This window comes from Haliotis rubra, unplaced genomic scaffold, assembly GCF_003918875.1.
Source record: "Haliotis rubra isolate DU_JTF1 unplaced genomic scaffold, ASM391887v1 Scf559, whole genome shotgun sequence".
Lineage (NCBI taxonomy): Eukaryota > Metazoa > Mollusca > Gastropoda > Lepetellida > Haliotidae > Haliotis > Haliotis rubra.
In genome coordinates this window covers 188961-215839 of record NW_025767256.1, presented here as the reverse complement: position 1 = coordinate 215839, position 26879 = coordinate 188961, and the positions used below count along the sequence as shown (strand labels likewise).

General features: G+C 42.5%; 1 protein-coding gene across 1 annotated transcript in view; it reads left to right on the top strand.

Moving 5' to 3' along the window:
- The window catches only part of LOC124253935 (protogenin-like), a 53612-nt gene extending 27550 nt beyond the window's left edge, over positions 1–26062 (top strand). The window contains exons 3-17 of the mRNA XM_046687781.1: positions 8952–9099; positions 10645–10811; positions 11605–11733; positions 12627–12779; positions 13542–13690; positions 14599–14722; positions 15613–15750; positions 16809–16976; positions 17763–17951; positions 20699–20821; positions 21167–21355; positions 22081–22327; positions 24123–24250; positions 24654–24820; positions 25970–26062. Of these exons, the coding sequence (XP_046543737.1) occupies positions 8952–9099; positions 10645–10811; positions 11605–11733; positions 12627–12779; positions 13542–13690; positions 14599–14722; positions 15613–15750; positions 16809–16976; positions 17763–17951; positions 20699–20821; positions 21167–21355; positions 22081–22327; positions 24123–24250; positions 24654–24820; positions 25970–25978 (2228 nt within the window). The 3' untranslated portion in view covers positions 25979–26062. The remainder of the gene's footprint in view (positions 1–8951; positions 9100–10644; positions 10812–11604; positions 11734–12626; positions 12780–13541; positions 13691–14598; positions 14723–15612; positions 15751–16808; positions 16977–17762; positions 17952–20698; positions 20822–21166; positions 21356–22080; positions 22328–24122; positions 24251–24653; positions 24821–25969) is intronic.
- The last annotated feature ends 817 nt before the right edge of the window (positions 26063–26879 follow it).

Genomic DNA, 26879 nt, shown 5'->3' with positions numbered 1-26879 from the left:
TCATGAAAATTAAATGCTCTCTGCAAGGAAATCTACTGATTTAGTCATCATTACAGAGCAGCACAGCAGGAGTCCGTGTTGTCTTCAAGCCACTCACGACTTGTGGCATACCATTGACAAGACTGACTGACTGAGTTTGGTTTTATGCCGCTTTTAGCAATATTCCAGCAACATCACGGCGGGGGACACCAGAAATGGGCTTCACACATTGTACCCATGTGGGGATTCGAACCCGGGTCTTCGGCGTGATGAGCCAACGCTTCAACCACTAGGCTACCCCACCGCCCCCCATTGACAACAACCTACAAGGAGGACATGTTTTATATTTTTCTTTGCAAGCCGTGTTTCGGGGACATTACACATGCGAAACTGGAGTTGCCCACATAGGTTTACAATATGACTGAAATTTAACATAGGTTTACAATATGATTGAAATTTAGAAATCCATCTCCCTGAACTGCATTACTTTCCCTAATGCCCTAGCTGCAATGATAAAACAATAAATGAAGCAAGTCTAGATTTCCTCAGATTCTGTATATTCCATCTCACTGGTGCTCCTTTTCAATTAAAATAGGATTATTTGTTTTATCAAAAATTATAATCAGTTTTGGGAAATGAGAACCGTGACAGGTGGCAGATGACAGAGCTTACTTGAAGAAAATAAGACAAACATTTAATCCCTTCATGAAATTATCTTATTTAAATTTTTATATCTACAAAGTGTAACTGCAATATAGCTGGGAAATTTCTCAGTGAAGCATTATATACAAAAAGAAGAGATAAGTCTGGAATCTGGGTGACCCGTTTGGATCCTTTTTGTTTTTAGAAAAAAAATCTCTTTAAAGTTTAATGAGGTAGAATTGAAAATTACATGTAGTGTTACAGAAATCAAATGTATCAATAAAAATAGCATTTGGTAAATTATGAGAAGCAAAATCCTGAGGTCGTGAATACCCAGTCAGCTGTCACAGTTTGCTGTGCAGAGTTGCTTCCCTTGGACATGTCAGGAACCGGTGGATTTCTGGTTTAAAAGACTATTTGCAACGATCATGTTTCTAGGTCAGTACCAGTGCTCATGGGTTTCATGAAGGTGGGAAACATCTGGAACTTAATCAGCGTTACTTTGTGCTTTTCTCGTAAATTAAGTTGACACACGGTCATATTAAAACTGACATTAAACCATGGCTCCTTTGTTTCAGACCGGGGTTTAACTGACCGCCAAACCAGTTAAACCCCGGGTCCCGTGTTTAACCGTTGAAATACTGAGTTAAATCTATCGGCGCTACACGCCTAGGGGGTTTAACTCAGCATTTCAACGGTTAAACAAGGGCCCTGATGGTGTAACCTGTACTTAAACCCTGCTCGCTCGCTCACTCACTCACTCACTCAATGACAATATAGTATGTGAGACACTTATGCATCATAGTTTGACAACTGATTATTCAAAAGTTATTCACAAACAGATTACAAGATTATTAACTTTACTAAAAAACCAAAACCCAAAATGTGGTGTGAATATAGAATAATTTCTGTCGTTGATCAATAATCTCGCTTCTCTTTTACAAAAATGATGTTTCCTAAGGCCAACTAAAAAAATGTTGTGGTTCCGATTACACCTCTTTAAAATTTAGGGTAGGTAGGTGGGAGTTTCTTTTTACATTTGTTTTTAGGAGTGAAGTACAAACTAAGAACACATTTATCAATGTGTAATTGTTTATTCAATCAAGTTTGCAGCCATCATGTCAACTTTCTCAATCAGAATTACCAATGTCCGTCGGTGTCAGGAAAAAACAATGGAATCCGAAAGCATATCTTATTCATAACGCCTTAAAAAAATAGGGTCGGCACCAGAATTCAAGGGTCGGTCGGGTAATCAGAACCACAACATTTTTTTATAGGCCTAAGAGTTGTTTTGGCAAGAGAGTTGTAAGGAAAAGTAATGTGTTACTTAATGGCGTCCATGACTGCAACACATACTGTAATATGTATATATGCTCTGCAGCTATTATAACTGTTTATAACATAGATGCAGTCATTCATGTATATTCAATAGCCCTGTGCTTGCTGAACCATGTTAATCACATTCAATCTACAGTAATGGATGGCTGAATGATTAGTAACCGGAAATATCGCTGATCGAAAAAAATATTAATGATTATTGTTAAAATTGTGTTTTCGATAATATTACACATAAAGTGTTGTTATGAAATAGAGTTTTGGTTAGCACACACAGCGTACAAAGGTACGTCTTTTGTCAGAGGCTTTTCCTGAATTATGTTCAGGATGATGTTTTTGTAAGTAATCCATGTTACCGCTCAGCAGTTATGTGAAACATTTTTATTTCTTTGAGGGCGGTGGGGTAGTCTAGCAGTTAAAGCGTTCGCTCGTCACGCCCAAGACCCGGGTTCGAATCCCCACATGGGTACAATGTGTGAAGCCCATTTCTGGTGTCCCTCGCCGTGATATTGCTGGAATATTGCTAAAAGCGGCGTAAAACCAAACTCAGTCAGTCAGGTTTGAGATTTTGCAAAGACATTTTGCTCAAAAATACTTTTCCAATATTTATCGATAATTTATCGATATTCGGTTAATGATTTTTTATCTTCTATGATCTGCTGCGATAGCCAGCCCTATCTACAGTACAATGTTAAGACTAGATGATCAAATTTGAAAATATTAAATAGCATCAAGTATATATATATTTTTTTACCGTACCAGTGCTCTTAAACTTCCAAGATGTGACTCTGGGATGGTATGGTTCGATATACTGTTCAAGGCAGTGTCCAACTTACTCACTCACTCACCAATTCATTCCCTTTTCTCTCTCTGTTTTCTCTCCCCTTGATTCCCCACATGGGTACATTGTGTGAAGCTCATTTCTGGTGTCCCCTGCTGTGATATTGCCAGGATATTGCTAAAAGTGGCGTAAAACTAAACTCCCTCACTCACTCTTTCTTCCTCACTGACTTGATCACTCGCTAGCAGGGTCCGGAGTTTTTCAAGCAAGGCTCCAACGTGACAAAGCACCCCAGAGGCACCCCTCAATAACGAAGCAGCTAGGACGATAGTCACCTTCGCGAAGGAAGTCACGGACCACCTTGACGTAAGGACCTAGATGTACAGCTCAAGGCTCTCGCTGGGCGAAAGGACCTAGATGTACAGCCTTCGCCAAGGCGGAAAGAACCTAGATGTACAGCCTTCAGCGAAGGACTTCGCTAAGGCAGGATAGGATCATCACCTTTTGGCGTTTCATCCCCTAGATGTGGTCGACTATCAGATATCACGGAAGCCTTTAAGGTCATATCGCCGCCTCGACCGACGCAGAGGAAGTTTCTCAAGGCATGCTAAGGACAAAAACACTCACTCACTCACTCTCAGATAAGATATTACAATGTTAATTTCAGTGTGGCTGCAGGGGTGGTGGGGTAGCCTAGTGGCTAAAGCGTTCGCTCATCACGTCGAAGACCCGGGTTTGATTCCCCATATGGGTATAATGTGTGAAGCCCATTTCTGGTATCCCCCATACCGTGATATTGCCAGAATATTGCTAAAATCGGCGTAAAAACATATTCACTCTGTGTGTCAGCATACTACTACCTGCGTATTGAGGACTTTAAGGTGACTGACTGTAGTGAACCTGGCAGAATAATGGCAGAACAATACAGTCTTGTAAAAACATTTGACCCAACCAGCATTTTAAGCTAGTAAAACACTGCTGTCGCTATTGTAGCAGGGTGTGGAGTCATCCCACAGATGACAGATTACCTTATCAGCTCGTTGACAGGCTTAACCTCTTTGGTCATGTGTACAAGGTGTCCAGCTTCGGATCAGAAGGTCCATGGTTCGAATCCCAGCATGGGACTCAAGTTTCCTAGCCCTACGTGTTGCAGCACATTGGGGTGTATTTGTAGATATCTCAAGCTGTACACAGGTTGCAAACAGTTTTAGGAAAATAGTTTCAGGAATATTGCATTGTTCTCTGGTAGGTTTCTGCTGATTAAGTTTACACAAACTATTTCTACTAATTCAATTTCTGTGATTATGTGGGACCCAGCTGATGCTGACTGTTCAGCTGTTTGACAAGATTCATTTGACTAAAAACATTACTATGCTGGTCGGGCTGCCACAAGCAGCTCCTCCAGGCCAACAGAATGTTGCACCAGACGCGTGCGTCAGACCAGTAGATGTCACAGACTGTTTTAGGGGCGATGGAGTGGCCTAGTGGTTGAAGCATTTGCTCGTCACGCCGAAGACCCGGATCCGATTGTCTACATCGGTACAATGTGTGGAGCCCACTAGGGGTGTCTCCTGCCGCGATATTTCTGGAAGATTACTAAAATCGTTGTAAAACTAAACTCACTCGCAGACTGTTTATATTTGACAGTTAGAGATGTTTCGGTGGTATCAGTAGCCATTCGCCGCAGAGCTCCTTCTACCTGTAATTTTGGCGCTGTATAAATTAATTATTATTAGATGGCCAACTAGAAATGATACATAAATTGTAGTTTGCATTTGGTAAGGCAACTCAAACGGTATTACATTCCATTTGAAAAATCTTTGACAGGATAAATTTGTATAGGGCCTCGTGAGGCCCTACTTCTGGTACTAAGCTGGTTCTCGGCTCCCTTTGAGCGCGCCAACTTGCGATATGTGAGACAGGCCCCCGCTTACTTCCGGTATCAGATTTCCCGTGACAAGTGAAAATTCAAGAACCAGTTTTGGTTCCTAATTGCGTGACCGACTTTACAAGACTCGGACCAAGTGTACGTTGTTTTTCACAGTTCTTGTGAAGTGCCGCTTGATAACCGCTGTTTGGGGATGTTCTTGTTAGCCCTTGTTTAAATGTATTTGGCAGCCCAGGGATGTTCTTGATAGCTGTTGTTTAGGGCATGTTCTTGTCAGCCCATGTTTAGATGTACTTGACAGTCCAGAGGTATTCTTGATAGCTGCTGTTTTGGTGATGACCTTGTCAGCCCTTGTTTAGATGGACTTGACAGTCCAGGGATGTTCTTGATAGCCACTGTTTTGGGGATGTTCTTGATAGCCGATGGTCAGGAGCTATTCTTGTCAGCCCTTGTTTAGATGTTCTTGTCAACCTTTCATTAGGTGTTCTTGTCAGCCCTTGTTTAGATGATCTTGTCAGCCCGTTTAAGAGATGTTCTTGTCAGCCCTGGTGTTCTTGTCAGCCCTTGTTTAAATGTTCTTGTCAGCCCCTTTAGGAGATGTTCTTGTCAGCCCATTTAGATGTTTATGGCAGCCTTCTTTTAGATGTTCTTGTCAGCCCTTGTTTAGATGTTCTTGTCAGCCCTTGTTTAAATGTTCTTGTCAGCCCATTTAGGAGATGTTCTTGTCAGCCCTGGTGTTCTTGTCAGCCCCTGTTTAGATGTTCTTGTCAGCCCTTGTTTAAATGTTCTTGTCAGCTCGTTTAGGATATGTTCTTGTTAGCCCTTGTTTAGATGTTTTTCTCAGCCCATTCAGGAGAAAAGAATCAATATGCCTCCCTGGACACAGCACCAACCCAGATACTGAGACACCTGGTGCCGCCTCTGAGCGTACAACATCCTTCAGATACAGGATACAGTCCTGTGTTATTTATTGCGATGCAGGAATACTACAGAGCGAAAACATCAACAGTATTTTTTTGTTACGTTTAGCTTGAAAATCAATAGCAGGGTGTATAAGACAGGGTTTTGCTGGCCATGGTGTGCTGTATTAGAAGCTGTTTGCAAGATGAGGAAGTGCTATGTTTGGATTCGCTGCCTACGTGGGCTATATATAGATGGAATATTGATCGCAGACAGGCCGAGTTACTCAAACATACGATCAGAGGTGCACGTGATCACTGAGTTTGGTCACATGATCTCAGAAGTGCACATGTGATCAGTTTTCATCATGATGGTAGTGCATGTGATTATAACTGTAGATATGTAAACAGTATAGATGGTAGTGTGTTGGGTAATCATCTTGCACAGAATAGCATATGTATTATATTGAAACCCTTCCATGTTGTTGTACTGTAAATAACTCCATCACAGCATTGTTAGCCTTCTTCTAGGACAGTGTTGGTTGGTGGGCGTCACAACTCTCCGGTCCACCCACTCTCAACTTGGAGAATGTTGGTTGGTGGGCGTCACAACTCTCCGGTCCACCCACTCTCCAGGAGAATGTTGGCTGGTGGATGTCACAACACTAGGTCCACCCACTTCCACTAAGAGAATGTTGGTTGGATGGTGTCACAACACTCAGGTCCACCCACCTCCACTAGAGAATGTTGGTTGGTCCACCCACTCTCCACTAGGAGAATGTTGGTTGGTGGGTGTCACAACACTCAGGTCCACCCACTCACAACACTCAGGTCCACCCTCCACTAGGAGAATGTTGGTTGGTGGGTGTCACAACACTCCAGGTCACACCCACTCTCCACTAGGAGAATGTTGGTTGGTGGGTGTCACAACACTCAGGTCCACACCCAGGTCCACCCTCTCCACTAGGAGAATGTTGGTTGGTGGGTGTCACAACACTCAGGTCCACCCACTCTCCACTAGGAGAATGTTGGTTGGTGGGTGTCACAACACTCAGGTCCACCCACTCTCCACTAGGAGAATGTTGGTTGGTGGGTGTCACAACACTCAGGTCCACCCACTCTCCACTGGGAGAATGTTGGTTGGTGGTGTGTCACACCCACTCCACTGGTTGGTGGGGTCCACCCACTCTCCACTAGGAGAATGTTGGTTGGTGGGTGTCACAACACTCAGGTCCACCCACTCTCCACTAGGAGAATGTTGGTTGGTGGGTGTCACAACACTCAGGTCCACCCACTCTCCACTAGGAGAATGTTGGTTGGTGGGTGTCACAACACTCAGGTGTCACAACACTCAGGTCCACCCACTCTCCACTGGGAGAATGTTGGCTGGGGGGTGTGTCACAACTCTCAGGTCCACCCACTCTCTACTAGGAGAATGTTGGCTGGTGGGTATCACAACACTCAGGTCCACCCACTCTCCACTAGGAGAATGTTGGTTGGTGGGTGTCACAACACTCAGGTCCACCCACTCTCCACTAGGACAATGTTGGCTGGTGGGTGTCACAACTCTCAGGTCCACCCACCCTCCACTAGGACAATGTTGGTTAGCGTGTTCCAGTTCCTGCGGCTCCTTGCGATGGCCAGAATCAATGAAGTATTGATTCATTTAGGGGCCATGTTTCACAGTTCTCCGTTGTGGACATTTCACAATTTGGTGATTTCTCCAGGAACTGATACTCCTAAACACATCGGGCGGCTGTGGTCTTGACCTAGTGCACATGCACTTCGTGTCAACACTCTCCACAATACACTAGGGCATGATGAGCTATAAATGAAAGACGACTCATGCAAAGCTTATTGGAAAGGTTCAAGGCAGAGTTGGTTCTTGAAAGGTGCTAAGCTTAACAGCCCAGTCTTGAAAAGCACTCGGGTTTTGAAAGGTCTTTATGATACAGTTGAACCAGGACTCCAAGAATGTTAGCTGAAAATAGAACTATTTCACCTGGGGAATACGACTTGTGTATAGGCTGTGTATTGGTCAATATTTGTATTGCAATATATTGCGATACTCGTATTCTTATTGCAATATATTAGGAGCTAAATTGTTTGGTTGGTTTGATGTTTAATGTCGCACTCAGCAATATTCCTGCTATAATTAATCGAGTCTTGACAAGACAATCCAGTGATCAACATCATCAGCAGTGTTCAAGGCATTGGGGATGCAATGTCGTGTCCACCAAGTCAACGATTTCTACCACCTGATCCTGTTACTGGCCTCGTACGGCAAGCATGGGTTACAGAAGACCAATTCTAACCTGTATCTTTATGGGTCAGCTAAATTGTTTGACAATAAGTGGCTCTGATTGTACATGCAAATCCTATTTTCCACATACTAAGACCTGAAAAAGAAATAACATGGTTCTCATAACATACATCTAGAATATAGGTTAGATACTTTCCTTTTTATACTACTCATAGCATACAAAGAAAGCCATTTTGACAATTAATTGAAGGAATCTGAAGTGAATGAAAGTCAGTTCTCGGAAAATATATGTATTGTTTGAAAATCTTTGGTGATGTATAACTCACCTGATATTCCTGATATTGTGCTTGTCATGTAATACAGGTTTTGTTCAACATTGTAACTATATTGGTGATATTTATGGGTTATAAATGATATCTTAGCCAGGGGTTGAAAATACTATTGCCCGATGCCTGTGTTGAGTGGAATTCTCTGGTCAGTCAAGTAAATGTCCACATTAAACTTGACCATGGTACAGCAGTGCCAAACTACTGAAATGTTATGATATTGTATTTTGATGATGAAATAGAAATGCAATTTCTACCAACTCAAATAGTTAATTGTGGTCAAGTGAAATTAATATTTGGTCAAGTGGATTTTGAAAGTTTACTGGACCTGTGTCCAGTGGAGTTTTGAAACACTATTCAACCCCTGTTAACCCCTGTTAACCCCTGTCTGCTTGAAAATCCCCACAGAAGTGTTTTCATGAAGTCAAAGTTTGGTATCTGTTACCAAAACAATATAGTTTTACCTTATTTGGGAGACCATGTCATTACAAAGCTAGAGGAGCTGATATCAGTGATAAACATCAATTGACCAGGCATATAAGCCCTGCTGAGGATGTAATAAGCTCTGGTTATTACATCCCTGTGATATGACTTTATGTTGGTTTAATCAAACATGCAAAATAGCTCATTTTTCCCATTGCTAGGTATGTGATAACACAAATAACACTAGCTTGACAGACAGATGGAATGACAGACAGACTGACAGACAGAATGACAATTAACGCCTCACCTTATTCTATTTGTATGTGATATACCATCCCAAATTGTAGTGTTGCTGCTTTACGTATCCATTCATCAACATTGGTTATATATTTGGTCTTTTCTCCTCTCATTGCAGATGTTGCAAAAAACTTTACACGCGAGCCACTTTCTCAGGAAGCTTTTGTAGGCGGCACTGCCCGATTTGAATGCCAGATTGACGCTTTCCCTGCCCCAATCTTCAAATGGGAGAAAGCTCGCACAGATCTACCTCAAGATAGTGACAAGTAAGTGTCTTGTAAGCCCTGGTGTTCTTAGCTGTGATTACCAAATACCATATTGTAGGGCTCCGCAATACAACCGGTATTTACGGTATTTACTGGTTCAGACATCAAAACGATACGTATTGCGATACACTGATCAAAAACCGGTATTTTGACGTGCAATCGGAAAACTTTGTAACACTCGGATATCTTTGGATATTTCCTTGTTTCATATATGCCAAATATTTTATTTTAATTTTTAATTTTTATTTTTATTTTGTCATGATTAAAAGTTTTTATTAAAGCTTAATCAAGCGTAGTGATTTTGTTGTGTTTTTGCTTTATAAATCAAGCATTAACTTGATTATAAGTAGTTGTTAGTTTAAAACAAACTTCTTGCAATATATTGCAATACATATCGCAATATATGCTTTCGTATCGCAATATATCGCAATATGAAAATTCTCTGCAATACCCACCATATTACTACATACCATATTACTACATACCATATTACTATATAGCATGTTCGATATTATCATCCCGCATCCCCATAATGGTTCAGAATGTGAAGACCATTCTCGGTGCGCCTTTGCCATGATGTTCCTAGAATATTGCTGAAAGAGGCATAAAACCAAACTAACTCATCAATGTGACCCTGGGGCATGGATTGACCTGGTATTAGGTCACCACCGGGTTAATTAAATAATTATGGTTATGTATAAAATGCCTGTTTCCATGCAGTTGTGCATGCTCAAAATATTACCCTGGATAACCCAAGCTGCCTGTTAGGCACCAGAAGGTTAACAGTCATATGACATATCCCACTGGGTACCCATTCACTGCTGGGTGAACAGAGGCAATTTATGAGCAAACTCAATTGCCTAGGGTGAGACCACGTGTCACGTGTGCTTTGTTGTGGGTCAGGACTGAGATCCTGGAAACTACCATCCAAGGACTCTCCATGACCAACATTGCTTAACTTCAACTGATTTGCAACAGGGAGTTGTCTTCCTTGCATATGTCATTATTGGTTAGATTCCCAGTGATGAGACAGTAACACCATTACATTCTGTGTATTCATTCACGGTGCGATTTTGTTCTTTTTTGAGTTCCTGCACCAAGTGCAGCCTGGCTTACAGGTTTGGCTGCACCATCAAATTTTTGGTTGCTCTGTAAAATAACATCACTTGTTCTAAAATGTATCTTAAATACTTGTTTAGCAATTTTCATAACAAGTACTCAGTATCAGATACATTCAACAGAACCAGAACCCATGCTTCAATTTTGCATTACCTTTATTTTTAAATTACAATTATTTGATTACTGCTACATGTAAATGTTAATGCTTCTAACAAGTCTTGTTACTTCCAGCCACTTTCTTCCCAATTAAAACACACGATGACAGCTATAGGCTATTAGAGGATTTATTGTTACCTGCACCAAGTGCAACCTAAAGGCAACCAAGTGCAACCTAAAGGCAACCTACACTAGCCATTTTGAACATGCACGGTGAAGGTTGTAAGTAGCGAAACATAACATTGTGATTGGATGTCACTTGTGTTTCAGATATATTGTATTCCGCTCTGGAGTTCTTCAGGTAAACAATCTCACATTAGAAGATACGGGTCTTTACCGATGCATTACCTCTCATGGGGAGCTACACACGCTCCCCGACGTCATCGACACAATACGCTGGCGCCACAGTAGAGAAGCCGCCCTCACAGTCAGAACAGGTCAGTTTGAAGTACTGTAGTTGCTTGTATTCACCACTGATAACAGGTAAAGGGAGCTAACTCTGTAGCCCACTTTAATGTTATGTATTATAGGTTATTCAAAACCCAATATTTTAGACATCAATATTGTCATTACCTTTTTGACAAATTAATTAAGCCCTCATCAGCTATACAATTAAAAGTATAAAATGGCTACCTCAACCACTTTTTTTCCCCAGGACAGGAAGGTAAGGGATCGTTCGAAATGAGTGTTTTTGTTTTGTTGGGGTTGGTTGGTTGGTTGGTTGGTTTGATTGTACGGTGGGGTCACCCATTTGTTTGGTCCCTAAACAGACCAACCCCAGTTCCACATAAAATTCATCAGCTTGAAAATACCCTGGTCACATTCATCATAAGTCATCATGCTGAAAAATGTAACGTTAAATGTTGAAAAATACGGCCCCATATAATTACTGGATGGATGTACATTAAACATACATTAAACAAAATCATCCAATCACAGCTGCCAGATGATTCAATCAGCACTGAAGGCTCCCTATGAAAACTGCTGGTTAAACGACAGCTTCTGATTTGGTATAGTATAACTTGTATAGAATGGTCACACATTTCTTGTAAAGGGAAGTAACTCAGCAGTTATCCCTAAATGTGTTGGCGACATATACTAAGCTCCACACAGTGACTCTCCTTTTGCAGAGCTCTCTGGATGAGCTTCCAAAATCTCACCTTTACTTGTAAATAACCAGTTCTTACTATCATCTATGATTATCCTGATGATAATATGGATTTATTTCAGGCGGAGCAAGACGAAAACCAAGAATTATAGACGGCAACTTAAATGTGACAACGAAAACGGGTGAGACGGCCATTCTTGAGTGCCTGGTCGACGGCACTCCACTGCCAAATGTTACCTGGCATCGACAGGGTGAGTCATGTGATTTCAGAATAGGGGAACATCTCAGATACGTGTGAAAATAAATGTAACACAAATTTGTCATTTTCCACAACGATATGTAGCTGCTTGTTTCTATTCACATATTTGTTGAGCCGTGAAGATCTGTGTTAAAATTGGTCTTATATTTGACCCTTGAGATTGTTACATTGAAGGCCCTGTTCGACGTATCTGAAGCCGGCATCATCCCCCTAGCCCCCTGTTGTCACGAGCCACCAATTAGTACCTCTTGCCCCTTACCTGGCTGTTCTGTTAGCTGTATTCACTCCCCTGTAACTGCATTAACTGATACTATAATGGGAGGAGGAGGAGAAGGTTGTTGTTTTACCTGTCGGGGGTGAGGTGTTGGTAGTGAGTAGGTGACTACCAGTACTTAAGGAGATAATAGAGAATACAATATGTATTCCAGACTCGATTTTTTACAGACCGCCGCCATATAGCTGGAATATTGCTGAGTGCGGCGTAAAACTAAACTCACTCAAACTCACTACCTTCAGACTATGTGTCAAGATCTGAATTAATATTTCATTGTCCCTGCCATTATTTCCTGGAATATTGCTTAAAGATATTATAATATGATCCATGATCGTGGTCAGACCCGTGAAGATCTGGATTAGAATTGGTCTGCAGCAACGCATGCTAGTGGTAAGAGGCAGCTTACGGTATCAGGTGGTCAAGCTTGCATGTCACCATATCCGTTTGTGTAGGTCAATGTTGATGATGTCAATCACCTGATTGTCTGGTCAAGACTCGACTGCTCACAATGGTACAATAAGTGAAGCAATTATTTGCCTGCATTAACTTCCTGGAATATTGCTGATGGTATAAACCATGACTCATCCACTCACTGTGTTGCCGTGTTTCAGATCATAAACGCCTCAGTCAACATGCCTCCTACGTTGGACACAGAAACCTCAAGATCCGGTCAGTGCAGAAGGAGGACGCAGGCGTGTATGTCTGCACAGCCAGTAGTCGAGGCTTTAAGGATGTCAGCATATACGTGACTCTTACGGTCAACAGTAAGTCATCTTTGCCATCCTAGCATCCTCGATGACCTGTGAAGGTCCGGGTTAGAATGAATCTTCAGTAACCCATGCTTGTCGTAAGAGGTGACTAACGGGATCGGGTTGTCAGGCTCACTGACTTGGTTGACACATGTCATCGGTTCCCAACTGCACCGATCGATGCTCATGCTGTTGATCACTGGATTGTCTAGTCCAGACTTGATTATTTACAGACCGCTGCTAAATTGCTGGGCCTAGATATTCGAAGCACTCTTAGCGCTAAGATAATTGTATCTTAGCGCTAAGAGAGCTTCGAAAACTAGGCCCTGGAATATTGCTGACCGCGTCGTAAAACTAAACTCACTCACTCACTCCTAGCATCCTTGATAATCACCAGGGTATGCGTTCCGATACATCTTCTAGTACCCTGGATAGCCCGATAATTGTGTAGTCAACATTAAACACTTAAGACTTATGATTTTCCCCCAAAAAGATCTTCAGGTTATTTAAATTATTTTTATTTTTTATTTTATTTGTATTTATTTGATAGTTCATATTCAATAATCATGTAGCATTCTTAAAAATGTTAAGCAAATTTGTCTCATGGACATATCTTATAGATACTGTACACCAATCAGTATCAGTAAGCACACATCTGCTGGATTGTGGCGATATGGCTGAAACAATGCTGATACGTCTTAAACCTCAACTCAACTCAACCCTACTGCTGGATCTGTGTATGAATCCATCTCTCGGCATGTGACCTTGACCTTTCAGTGTTGCCAATCATCACAAGGCCACCACAGATGCAGCGATGGCCACGAGCAAGGACTGTCATCTTTAAATGCGAAGTTGATGCCTTACCGGAGGCCAAAGTCCGCTGGTATCGGGACGGAGAGCTTATCAAACCTGGACAGCCCTTTGAGGTGAGTTCTGTCATGGATTGACGAGGCAGGTTAGCTTACTGGAATCTAGTGGTCAACACGCGATAGCAGTGGAGCATCACAAATAATGTCCAGCTAAAGAGCAAAGTCTAGGTACAGTAACCTTGTGGTTAAAGTATTTGTCTGTCCCACCAAAGATCCTGGTTCGATGCCCATATGTCCCCAGCTGTGATATTGCTGTACTAAGTTGCTCGCTGCATCACTTAAAAATACGTTTTTAATATGTCGACTACATGTTTAGATAAAGCTGTGAAGACTCAGGTTAGTATTGGACTTCAGCCACTTATGTTTGTCGTAAGAGGCGATTAATGGAATCAGATGGTCAGACTTCGTTGACTTGCCTGCCACATGTCATTGTATCCCAGTTGCGTAGATCGATGCTCAGTGATCGATGCTGTTGATCACTGGTTTGTCTGGTCCAGACTCGATTATTTACAGACCACCTCCATATAGCTGGAATACTGCTGAGTGCGGCATTAAACAAAAAACAACCAAAAACTAACCCACCATGTTTATGTCTCTATTTAACCCAGTAGACCAGTGGCACGTTTCACAAAGTTATCATAGTGCTACGACTGTCGTACATCTACGTTTAAGCATGGGAGTTACGATCACCTTAGCGCTATGATTGCTTTGTGAAATGGCCCCCAGGGCCCTTAATTCTTGAAACGTTCATAGCCATAAGAATTCGTAACTTTGATCGTAGCCAATGTGTTGAGAATGGGCTAATGAAGTTTGTAGGGCTGCGAACGTTTCGGGAATAGCCAGACAGAATGCAGAAAAAAATATTGGAGTGCGTACTTTTACGTTCGAAATTTGCACTGCTGTATTCAGAATGTATCGGTAATACCAGGAACTGTGCGTGTTACCACCTGTTGTTGCTGCTTCAGTTCCGCTCGAGTTCATTGGTCATCTACAACGTGGAGCTGAAGCATGATGGGTACTACCAGTGTGTTGCGGAGAACAGTGTAGGGAGGGACACGGCCTTCGCCAGACTGGAGATCTTCGAAAACAGTAAGTAGGAAGTGGTGAAACAATAAAGAGTGTCATGAATGTGGTGAAGCTCATCGGGGCACAGATGACAAGTTTTCTTGTCTCCCTGCCATTAATTTGCCAAAAATGGCATGAAACCATACTCACTCACTCTGTTGTAGACTTGTGTTTTTTTTTCTCTTCATCCATTATATTACACAGGGCTCCAGATAACTTTTGGGGGGTGTGAGTGTACATCATATTGCAAGTGGAGGTGTACTGAGAATTTTGAAGGACTACTGACATGTTTTTGTGTGAGCGAGTTGGTGATGTGGTTTGTCTGGACGATTAATCGATCACTATTTCCAACCATGTATTTGTATTTGAAGTCGCGTGAGAAATAACTGAGCGACCGTGTGATTCGGGAAATGTCAGGTCCGACTGGATATAAATAGCAACAGTGTAGTTTTTAGCCAATCAAAAAATAGTGACGCATATCGTTGCATGGCAACGCAAGTGATTCCTACTGTCGGGGTTTCCTCATGTGTCAAATCGTGTTTCGCAAAAGAAACTTGACAAGTATTTATCCGAAATATATTTCCATTTGCACGATTCGCACAGAAATTAAATGTTAGACGTACAAAGGTATTTATGTGCGTACACGATACGCTTGAAATCTTATATTATGTCGTACTTAATTGATTTTGAGGCGTACATTATGCCTGTACGCCCTTTATCTGTAGCCCTGATTACGTGAGATGGACATCAAGTGTAGACTAGCCACTGACCACATTATGGGTCAGTAGCAGTAGCAAGAATATTAGATTCAGATTGCAGGTCACTTTATGAGGCAAGGAATGCTGAATATCTTCTTTATATATTGATGGACAAAACTAGCATGGACAGTGATGAATGAGTGATCATTTTTGCAGACGGTTCCCCTAAACCTCCACAAGGCTTGAAGGCTCACGCTCTCACCAGCAAGAAGATCTTCGTCCAGTGGAATAAGTCTGAGTCACCACCTGACCTGCCGATCCTCACCTACGTTGTCACAGTCTTAGCCTTCAATGGTATGTAGCCTTCTGTAGTATGTAGCCCTCAGTGGTATGTAGCCCTCAGTGGTATGTAGCTCTCAGTGGTATGTAAATCTCAGTGGTATGTAGCCCTCAGTTCTATGTAGCCTTCAATGGTATGTAGCCCTCAGTGGTATGTAGCCTTCAATGGTATGTAGCCCTCAGTGGTATGTAGCCCTCAGTGGTATGTAGCCTTCAGTGGCATGTAGCTCTCAGTGGTATGTAGCCCTCAGTGGTATGTAGCCCTCAGTGGTATGTAGCTCTCAGTGGTATGTAGCCTTCAGTGGTATGTAGCCCTCAGTGGTATGTAGCCTTCAGTGGTATGTAGCCCTCAGTGGTATGTAGCCTTCAGGACTAAGTACTTAGGTCATCCATGCTACCTTGTAATCAGTTACTTCTTTGTGAATTTGAGAGGACAGGATACACAGTTGTTCAGACATGATGTATTCAAGGGCATAATGCTGACTCATGAGAATCGCTAAGGCCATGTTAGGAAGTGATCATCACGTTCAGGTTTGAGGTCAAGTGCTTGTTGTGTTGCTGACTGAGAATCGCTAAGGCCATGTTAGGATGTGATCATCACGTTCAGGTTTGAGGTCAAATGCTTGTTGTGTTGCTGACTGAGAAGCGCTAAGTCCATGTTAGGATTTGATCATGCAGGTTTGAGGTCAAATGCTTGTTGTGTTGCTGACTGAGATGCGCTAAGGCCATGTTAGGATGTGATCATCATGTTCAGGTTTGAGGTCAAGTGCTTGTTGTGTTGCTGACTGAGAAGCGCTAAGGCCATGTTAGGATGTGATCATCACGTGCAGGTTTGAGGTCAAATGCTTGTTGTGTTGAGATGGGCTAAGGCCATGTTAGGATGTGTTCATCATGTTCAGGTTTGAGGTCAAGTGCTTGTTGTGTTGCTGACTGAGAATCGCCAAGGCCATGTTAGGATGTGATCATCACGTTCAGGTTTGAGGTCAAATGCTCGTTGTGTTGCTGACTGAGAAGCGCTAAGTTCATGTTCATCACGTTCAGGTTTGAGGTCAAGTGCTTGTTGTGTTTTGTAGGAGCAGAGGCTCTTGGGACGGACTTCGTTAACGGAGAGGAACCGATCCTCAACACCACCATGGAGCAACTGAAGCCGTTCACCAACTACTCCGTGTATGTCAAAGCCTTCAACAAGAAGGGAGCCAGCCCCCGCTCAGTCAACGTCAGAGTCCAAACACTTGAGGATCGTAAGTTGACGTCTTCAGTCCTAGCTCCACCCTTGTGTGTTTGTATATCATGGTTAGGTTTATCTACATTCCACATTTTTCGAACTTTATTTCTTGCGATGTGTCGAGAAGTGGTTATCACTTAACAATTCAAATTTAGTAAAACTCACCAGTGAAATTATGTCACCGTTCAATTTCTTGGTACAGTTGAAATAAGTTATTAACGTTGTAAATAATGCAGGGGTCTACAGTGTTGGCACTGCTGGTGGACCGCTCACTGTATCGTGTATGTGAACTGACCCGTGAAGATCCAGGTTAGAACTGGTCTTCAGCAACATATGGTTGTCTACACCCATGAAGATCCCGGTTAGAAACTGGTCTTCAGCAATGTATGGTTGTCTACACCCATGAAGATCCCGGTTAGAAACTGGTCTTCAGCAACGTATGTTTGTCGAAAGAGGCGACTAACGGGACAGGATGGTCAGGCTCGCTGACTTGGTTGACACGTCATTATATCCCAATTATGTAGATCAATGTTCATGATGTTAATCACTGAATTGTCTGGTCTGGACATGATTAGTTCTTTAGTACAAACAGGGAATGGGATACTATGACATGTGTCAACAAAGTCAACGACTTTGACTACTCGATCCCGTTAGTCACCTCTACGACCAGCGTTGGTTGCTGAAGACAAATTCTAGCCGGATCTTCACAGGTTGATACTTTGCACTGAGAAAGTGTTTGATACTCATTTCCTAGAGTATGCTTTGGTAAGTTGATCCTACACTGTTGCACTGCTTGCTTCAGTGCCGGTGGCTTCCCCCGAGATCATCCTGTCGACCACCACACCCAACACTATCGTTGTGGAATGGAAGGAGCTGTTGTCCACCCTGCGAAACGGCATCATCACGGAATACCAGGTGCATTACAAGACAAAGGATTCAGGAGAGATGGTTGATACAGTTGATGGCTCCAAGTCCTCCTACACCATCAGAGGTTTGTCACAAAATACTGTTGTGATTACTTGGGAATATTGGAGCTGCCAGGGAAACTGCAGGGACTTCAGATGTCACTATAGTAAATTTATGGAAAGTGGGTGTTTCTAGGGAACTGAAGATGTTGAACAATGCATGTTGAAAATTTTGTTACCATGGAAACTGAATGGACTGTAGATGATAAAATTGAAACCAAGGAACTGCAGATGTTGCTATGGAAACTGAATGGACTGTAGATGTTGCTATGGAAACTGAATAGACTGTAGATGTTACCATGGAAACTGAAGTAATTGTAGATGTTGCTATGGAAACTGAATAGTCTGTAGATGTTACCATGGAAACTGAAGGTATTGTAGATGTTGCTATGTAAGCTGAAGGAACTGTAGATGTTACTATGTAAGCTGAAGGAACTGTAGATGTTACTATGGAAGCTGAAGGAACTGTAGATGTTACTATGTAAGCTGAAGGAACTGTAGATGTTACTATGGAAGCTGTATGGACTGTAGATGTTACTATGGAAGCTGAAGGAACTGTAGATGTTACTATGGAAGCTGTATGGACTGTAGATGTTACTATGGAAGCTGTATGAACTGTAGATGTTACTATGGAAGCTGTATGGACTGTAGATGTTACTATGGAAGCTGTATGGACTGTAGATGTTACTATGGAAGCTGAAGGAACTGTAGATGTTACTATGGAAGCTGAATTGACTGTAGATGTTACTATGGAAGCTGAAGGAACTGTAGATGTTACTATGGAAGCTGAATGGACTGTAGATGTTACTATGGAAGCTGTATGGACTGTAGATGTTACTATGGAAGCTGAAGGAACTGTAGATGTTACTATGGAAGCTGAATGGACTGTAGATGTTACTATGGAAGCTGAAGGAACTGTAGATGTTACTATGGAAGCTGTATGGACTGTAGATGTTACTATGGAAGCTGTATGGAACTGTAGATGTTACTATGGAAGCTGTATATAGATGTTACTGAAGGAACTGTAGATGTTACTATGGAAGCTGTATGGACTGTAGATGTTACTATGGAAGCTGGACTGTAGATGTTACTATGGAAGCTGTATGGACTGTAGATGTTACTATGGAAGCTGTATGGACTGTAGATGTTACTATGGAAGCTGTATGGACTGTAGATGTTACTATGGAAGCTGAATGGACTGTAGATGTTACTATGGAAGCTGAAGGAACTGTATGGACTGTAGATGTTACTATGGAAGCTGTATGAACTGTAGATGTTACTATGGAAGCTGGAAGGAACTGTAGATGTTACTATGGAAGCTGTATGGACTGTAGATGTTACTATGGAAGCTGTATGGACTGTAGATGTTACTATGGAAGCTGTATGGACTGTAGATGTTACTATGGAAGCTGTATGGACTGTAGATGTTACTATGGAAGCTGTATGGACTGTAGATGTTACTATGGAAGCTGTATGGACTGTAGATGTTACTATGGAAGCTGTATGGACTGTAGATGTTACTATGGAAGCTGAAGGAACTGTAGATGTTACTATGGAAGCTGAATGAACTGTAGATGTTACTATGGAAGCTGTATGGACTGTAGATGTTACTATGGAAGCTGTATGGACTGTAGATGTTACTATGGAAGCTGTATGGACTGTAGATGTTACTATGGAAGCTGTATGGACTGTAGATGTTACTATGGAAGCTGTATGGACTGTAGATGTTACTATGGAAGCTGTATGGACTGTAGATGTTACTATGGAAGCTGTATGGACTGTAGATGTTACTATGGAAGCTGATGGACTGTAGATGTTACTATGGAAGCTGAAGGAACTGTAGATGTTACTATGGAAGACTGTAGATGGACTGTGGATGTTACTGTATGGAAGCTGTATGGACTGTAGATGTTACTATGGAAGCTGTATGGACTGTAGATGTTACTATGGAAGCTGTATGGACTGTAGATGTTACTATGGAAGCTGTATGGACTGTAGATGTTACTATATGGAAGCTGAATGGACTGTAGATGTTACTATGGAAGCTGTATGGACTGTAGATGTTACTATGGAAGCTGTATGGACTGTAGATGTTACTATGGAAGCTGTATGGACTGTAGATGTATGGAAGCTGTATGGACTGTAGATGTTACTATGGAAGCTGTATGGACTGTAGATGTTACTATGGAAGCTGAAGGAACTGTAGATGTTACTATGGAAGCTGTATGGACTGTAGATGTTACTATGGAAGCTGTATGGACTGTAGATGTTACTATGGAAGCTGTATGGACTGTAGATGTTACTATGGAAGCTGAATGGACTGTAGATGTTACTATGGAAGCTGAATGGACTGTAGATGTTACTATGGAAGCTGAAGGTACTGTAGATGTTACTATGGAAGCTGTATGGACTGTAGATGTTACTATGGAAGCTGAATGGACTGTAGATGTTACTATGGAAGCTGTATGGACTGTAGATGTTACTATGGAAGCTGAATGGACTGTAGATGTTACTATGGAAGCTGTATGGACTGTAGATGTTACTATGGAAGCTGAAGGAACTGTAGATGTTACTATGGAAGCTGAAGGAACTGTAGATGTTACTATGGAAGCTGTATGGACTGTAGATGTTACTATGGAAGCTGTATGGACTGTAGATGTTACTATGGAAGCTGAAGGAACTGTAGATGTTACTATGGAGACTTAGGGTCTGTGGACATTACCTTACAAGTCTCTTGATATCCCTATGACAGTGTAATACGTTACTGTTCCAGATGTGCAGTCGGAGGAGGAGTACTATGTTCGGGTTTTGGCCAGGACCAAGAAGGGGTATCCAGTTCTGTCCGATACACAGTGGCCGTGGGTCAGCATCCGCACTTCCAGGCTCACCTCCTCGTGTAAGTCGAATCTGATGTCTGCTGATTTTCCTGGATTTTCAGGATCTTTTACAGTGTAAACGTGCATGGTAGAATGAGTTTCATATTTGAGGCAGCAGCCCCAAGAAAAGAGGTCTCATTGTAGGCTGCCTCATTCAGTTTGTTTTAACAACTAATTGGCCAGGCTAAGTATGAAATTTGGCTTGAAAACTAGAGTTTTGATTTTACCTAACTGTTGGAGACCTGCCTCACCTTGCGACATTTCTTCCCCAGATCAAGGTCACACACCATGATTACTGATTTACTGTGCAGAGCAGTTGTACACCAAACTCACTCACTCACCCACTTTTTTTCCCTTGCATACAGTTCCGATTCCACACCTGCAGATAATGCGTTCAAATGCCTCTGTGGCTTTAGTCAAGTGGGTCATCGACGATCCACTTGGCAAGGTGGAGACGTACCAGGTTCAGTTGAAGAGCCTGCAGGGTGAAGGCATCGTCCTGCACACTGACACCATTGTAGGCCCAGCGGACCAGTACATCCTCACCGACCTAGGTAAGTACACTTACCCTCACCGACCTAGGTAAGTACACTTACCCTCACCGACCTAGGTAAGTACACTTATCCTCACCAACCTAGGTAAGTACACTTACACCCACCGACCTAGGTAAGTACACTTACCCTCACCGACCTAGGTAAGTACACTTACCCTCACCGACCTAGGTAAGTACACTTATCCTCATTGGCGTAAGTCTGTACACAGAATGTTTGCCCTCACCGACCAAATAGTGTGTGAAATAGCCACTGGTCCGCTAACCCGTGGCTAGTAAATATCCAGTTGGGCTAGTAAATCTCCACAGTCACCAGCCTGACTGGCTAATGAATTTTCAGGGGGTCATTTTGTCAATGTCTCACTCTCTCCGATTTGTTAAGTTATAATACTTTTTTAAATCATTCAAGACTACGGCCTGATAATTTTTTTATCATATTAACACCCTAATGATGAAACCCGTATTTACATTCAAATTTTGCGCTAGTGAATTACTAGTATTCTGTGGGCTAGTAACTTTCAGGCATGGCTAGCCCGACTGGCCAGCAAAATTTGGAAACCTTTTTCACACACCATGATGATGACCAAGGTATGAACTATCTGATTTAGGCAGATACTAAGGCGCGTCCTCACTAGCAGATGTTCTTTCTCCTACATGGGTACATGCGATATTACTAGAATAGTAGGAGAGTATTACCAACATACCTCTCACAGTGCCCTCTTGTTTCAGACAACAGCACAGACTATGAAGTGACGCTTACTGCAAGGGGAAATGGAGAATCATCAGGTCCTGTTGCCATGGAGTTTCGGACAACCGAAGATGGTCCTGTGTTCGCAGCAGAGGTCCTGAATGCTAGGACGCTGAATGCAGCAACCATCTTGTTGACGTGGATACAGCCAGGCTCGCCCCACAGAATCAAACAGTACGACGTCTGCTACCAGATAGAGATGGGCAAAACCCAGACTTGTATGAAGAGGTGTGTTCTCTTTCCTTCCTAACTGTAACATTGCCTTGCCCTGTTCCACAAAGTAGGGGCGGTGGAGTAGCCTAGTGGTTAAAGCGTTGGCTCGTCACGCCGAAAACCTGGGTTCGAGTCCCCACATGGGTACAATGTGTAAAGCCCATTTCTGGTGTCCCCCGCCGTGATGTCGCTGGAATATTGCTAAAAGCATCGTAAAACCAAACTCAGTCAGTCAGTCAGCCCACAAAGTAATCGTAGGTTTATGACTGCTGTAAGTCTATGTGGAGTAGTGGTTAAAGCATTCGCTGAAGACCTCACATGGGTAGAATGTGTGAAGCCCATTTCTGGTGGCCCCTGCCAGAGGGCAGAGTTTTGACCCTTTAGTTTGCCACAAATATGTGATTGGTTTGATAACCACGAGTATTTTTCTTGGTTTCCCGGTACCATAGCCATGTTTGTTAGTTTCTACAGGATAGCTTGCTCATTCACAGTCTCAGTGATAGGGAGATAGGAAACATGAAAAAAGGACTTTACTGGGGAGAGATTAGTGCAGATATGAGCAATGCGGGTTTTTTCTAAGTCCAAAGCGTCTTACTTAGAACAGACCATGGCTTTATACAAATTAGTGTGCGATGATATTGTATTACAAAGGACACTTGTAAATGTCCATGTTGAAATTAGACTTGGCTTCATTATAAACGATATCTGATGGTAACTTACATGCTGAAATTATTAAGGATGTAGCTACCATGGAGTCTCACTGTCACTATAAAAAGAAACAGGTAGGAGGGGTCGTCTCAAACGCAAAACGGGATGGGTGTCTCAGACAATGGTTGGGGTCGGGCTGAGGGATAGAGATATCAGCTAAGATATGATAATCCTGTAGGGGAATTCAACTGGGGAAGTACACGGCATGTCATAACAATTTACAAATAATATCCAGTTCTGTCGATCTTCGGGTGGTCATGCCACCTATATATTTTGAGACATTTAATACGATGCTTTTCTATGCGTATCAGGTATCATGCTTTTTTGCATATGCACTTTATGAAAGAAAGAGACATAAGGTGTTAATCAATAGATGAGGCATATTCAACACACATGAAAATGCACAAAATATCTTTGACATGACCCCTTGTGCCTGCAGGCAGCACGTGCATTTCATGCCAGGGGAGTTGCCGGTCCGTCGTCATACCTGGCTGAGCGAACTCATTGCCATCTATAGTCTGATCTATTGTTTTCAGGAGTTATCGTAGTTTTGCCCGATTTTACAAGCAAACATGCTTTCTGGATATCCTCTTGCGCATTCCATTGAATGCCCAGTTAGGCCGATGTGGGTCATTTCGACATATGCTATTTGCAGTTGTGTAAATTTTAGGGATTCCAGCTACATGGTGGTGGTCTGTTAATAATCGGGTTTGGACTGGACAATCCAGTGATCAATAACATGAGCATCGATCTGCGCATCCGGGAGATGATGACATGTGTCAACCAAGTCGGCGAGCCTGACCACCCAATCCTGTTAATCGCCTGTTACGACAAACATGGGTTGCTGAAGATAAATTCTTCATTGGTCTACGCAGTTGGGACACAAAGACATGTCAGACCGCTGACTTGGTTGACACATGTCATCGTATCCCAATTGCATAGATCGATGCTATTGTTGTTGATCACTGGATCAGACCCGATTATTGGCAGACCGCCATCATAAAGCTAGTGCGGCATTAAACATGAAACCAGCCAACCAAAAACCATCATGATGTCATGTAAGTGTGGCCTCAAATCTTACTCCCTTTCTGGCTGTTTCCAGCCACTCGCCCAGTGTCAGCATTGCCGGACTGAAGCCATTCACCAAGTACAGGTTCACTGTACGTACACACTTCCAGAACAACGACGTCAAGGTCAGCAGTCCACTGATTGCACAGACACAGGAAGACAGTAAGTGTATCGCCATGTTCTGAGTGAGTGAGTGAGTGAGTTAGTTGAGTTTTATGCTGCAATGATTGGTGCCACTCTGTCAACACTGGGGGCGGTGGGGTAGCCTAGTGGTTAAATCGTTCGCCTGTCATGCCGAAGAAATGGGTTCGATTCCCTACATGGATACAATGTGTGAAGCCCATTTCTGGTGTCCACCCCCATGATATTGCTGGAATATTGTTAAAAGCGGCGCGTACAACCATGCTCATTCACTCACTCACTCACTGTCAACACTGTATCTGTTTATACTGCAGCTTCTAACTGGAAGTTTAGTTAATGTAATACAGGGGAGGTAACTGTGATGTTGAGTGGAAGTTGAATAATGTAATGCAAGGGAGGTAACTCTGGTGTTTCTCTCCACCAGTCCCCAGTGCCCCGACCAACATTACCTGGATCGTGGTGTCACCAGGCACCGTGGAGCTTCACTGGAAGCCACCTGCCTCCCCAACGGCGTCATCACCTCCTACATCATCTTCTACAACAACAACAACAAGGTTCCTGACACCATGTGGCGCAACCTTACCCAGACAGGTAAGACCTCTCCCTAACCAAACCCTGACAGGTTAGACGCTCTCCTAACCAAACACAGACAGGTAAGACACTCTCCCTAACTAGGGCTGCGCAATATAACCGGTTTACCGGTATTTACTGGTTCAGACATGAAAACGATACGTATTGCGATACGCTGATCAAAAACCGGTATTTCGACTTGCATTCGGAAAACTTCGTAACACTCGCAAATCTTCGGATATTTCCTTGTTTCATTTGTGCCAAATATTATTTACATTCTTATTTTGTCATGATTAACGGTTGTTGTTAAAGCTTAATCAAGCATAGTTATTTTGTTGTGTTTTTGCTCTATAAATCAAGCATTAACTCGATTATAAGTAGTTTTATGTCTAAAAATACTTCATGCTATATATTGCAATACATATCGCAATATATGCTTTCGCATCGCAATATATCCCAATATGAAAATTCTTCGCAATACCCACCCCTGTCCCTAACCAAAGCCAGACAGTGGGTAAAAATAGCTTTTGAGACTTCAGCAGATATCATTTTCATAAGTATTGTTACTGTTGACTGATGTGTCAGTGTATGGGAACTGTCATGTTACTGAAGGACAAAACAAAATGTCTTTTCTAAAAAGACTAACATGACCTCACCAAAGAAAACACATTTTCACCGTAGAACACTAAAACAAGATTTAAATCTTACCCAATAATACAAACCTGATCTCAGTCAAGAAGGCAAAAACAAGATTTAAATCTTACCCAATAATACAAACCTGATCTCAGTCAAGAAGGCAAAACAATACAAACCTGATCTCAGTCAAGAAGGCAAAAACAAGATTTAAAATCTTACCCAATAATACAAACCTGATCTCAGTCAAGAAGGCAAAAACAAGATTTAAATCTTACCCAATAATACAAACCTGATCTCAGTCAAGAAGGCAAAAACAAGATTAAAATCTTCCCCAAAAAGAAAACGCACGATCTCGCCCAAGCGGACAAAACATTTTAAAGGCAAAAATAAGATTAAATTCTTACCCAATAATACAAACACGATCTAACCCAAGAAGACAAGAGCAATCTCACCTGCAAAAAGGTATTCATGAGCCCTAATTAATTTCAATGCTTGGTTGCCATAGAAATGACCTTTGTCCTTGTGTGTGTGCAGGGGGGCTGACTCAGGCTACCGTTGATGAACTGACTGCCGCCTCCTACTTCTTCAAACTGCGAGCGTGTACCCGAGCAGGTCAAGGTCGCTCGTCACAGATTGTCGTGGTCTACCCAAACATCAAGTGCACAAGCCAGACGCAGCAGCAGGAAAGATGCCGACCTGACACAATCGTCGGCCCTGGTGCAAATACAGGTCAGTAATATCCTGTCCACAGCGTGAAAACAGCCTTATGAACAATGAACAAGTTGTCCATTCAACTTTCATGTGTTTGTGTCTTTGTATGTCTAAATGTAAACCGATGTGACGTTAAATAATAACTCACTCACTCACTCGAAATGTAAACCTGTTTTAATTGGAGATACCACAGTTGAACCTGATTACCCAACTTAGACACAGTGTACTGCAGTGATGCGTATCTCGATCCTGGGGTCACGATACAATGCGTATCTCGATCCTGGGGTCACCATATGATGCGTATCTCGATCCTGAGGTCACGATATGGTACATATCTCGATCCTGAGGTCATGACATGGTGCTTATCTCGATCCTGGGGTCACGATACGATGCGTATCTCGATCCTGAGGTCACGATACGATGCGTATCTCGATCCTGAGATCACGCGATCGACGAGGTCGCGTATCTCGATCCTGAGGTCACGATACGATGCGTATTTCAATCCTGAGGTCAAGATATGATGGGTATCTCGATCCTGAGGTCACAATATGGTACGCATCTCGATCCTGAGGTCATGATATGGTACGTATCGCGATCCTGAGGTCACGATATGGTACGTATCTCGATCCTGAGGTCAAGATATGGTACATATCTCGACCCTGAGGTCACGATTGGATGTGTATCTCAATCCTGAGGTCAAGATAAATGCGTATCTCGATCCTGAGGTCACAAT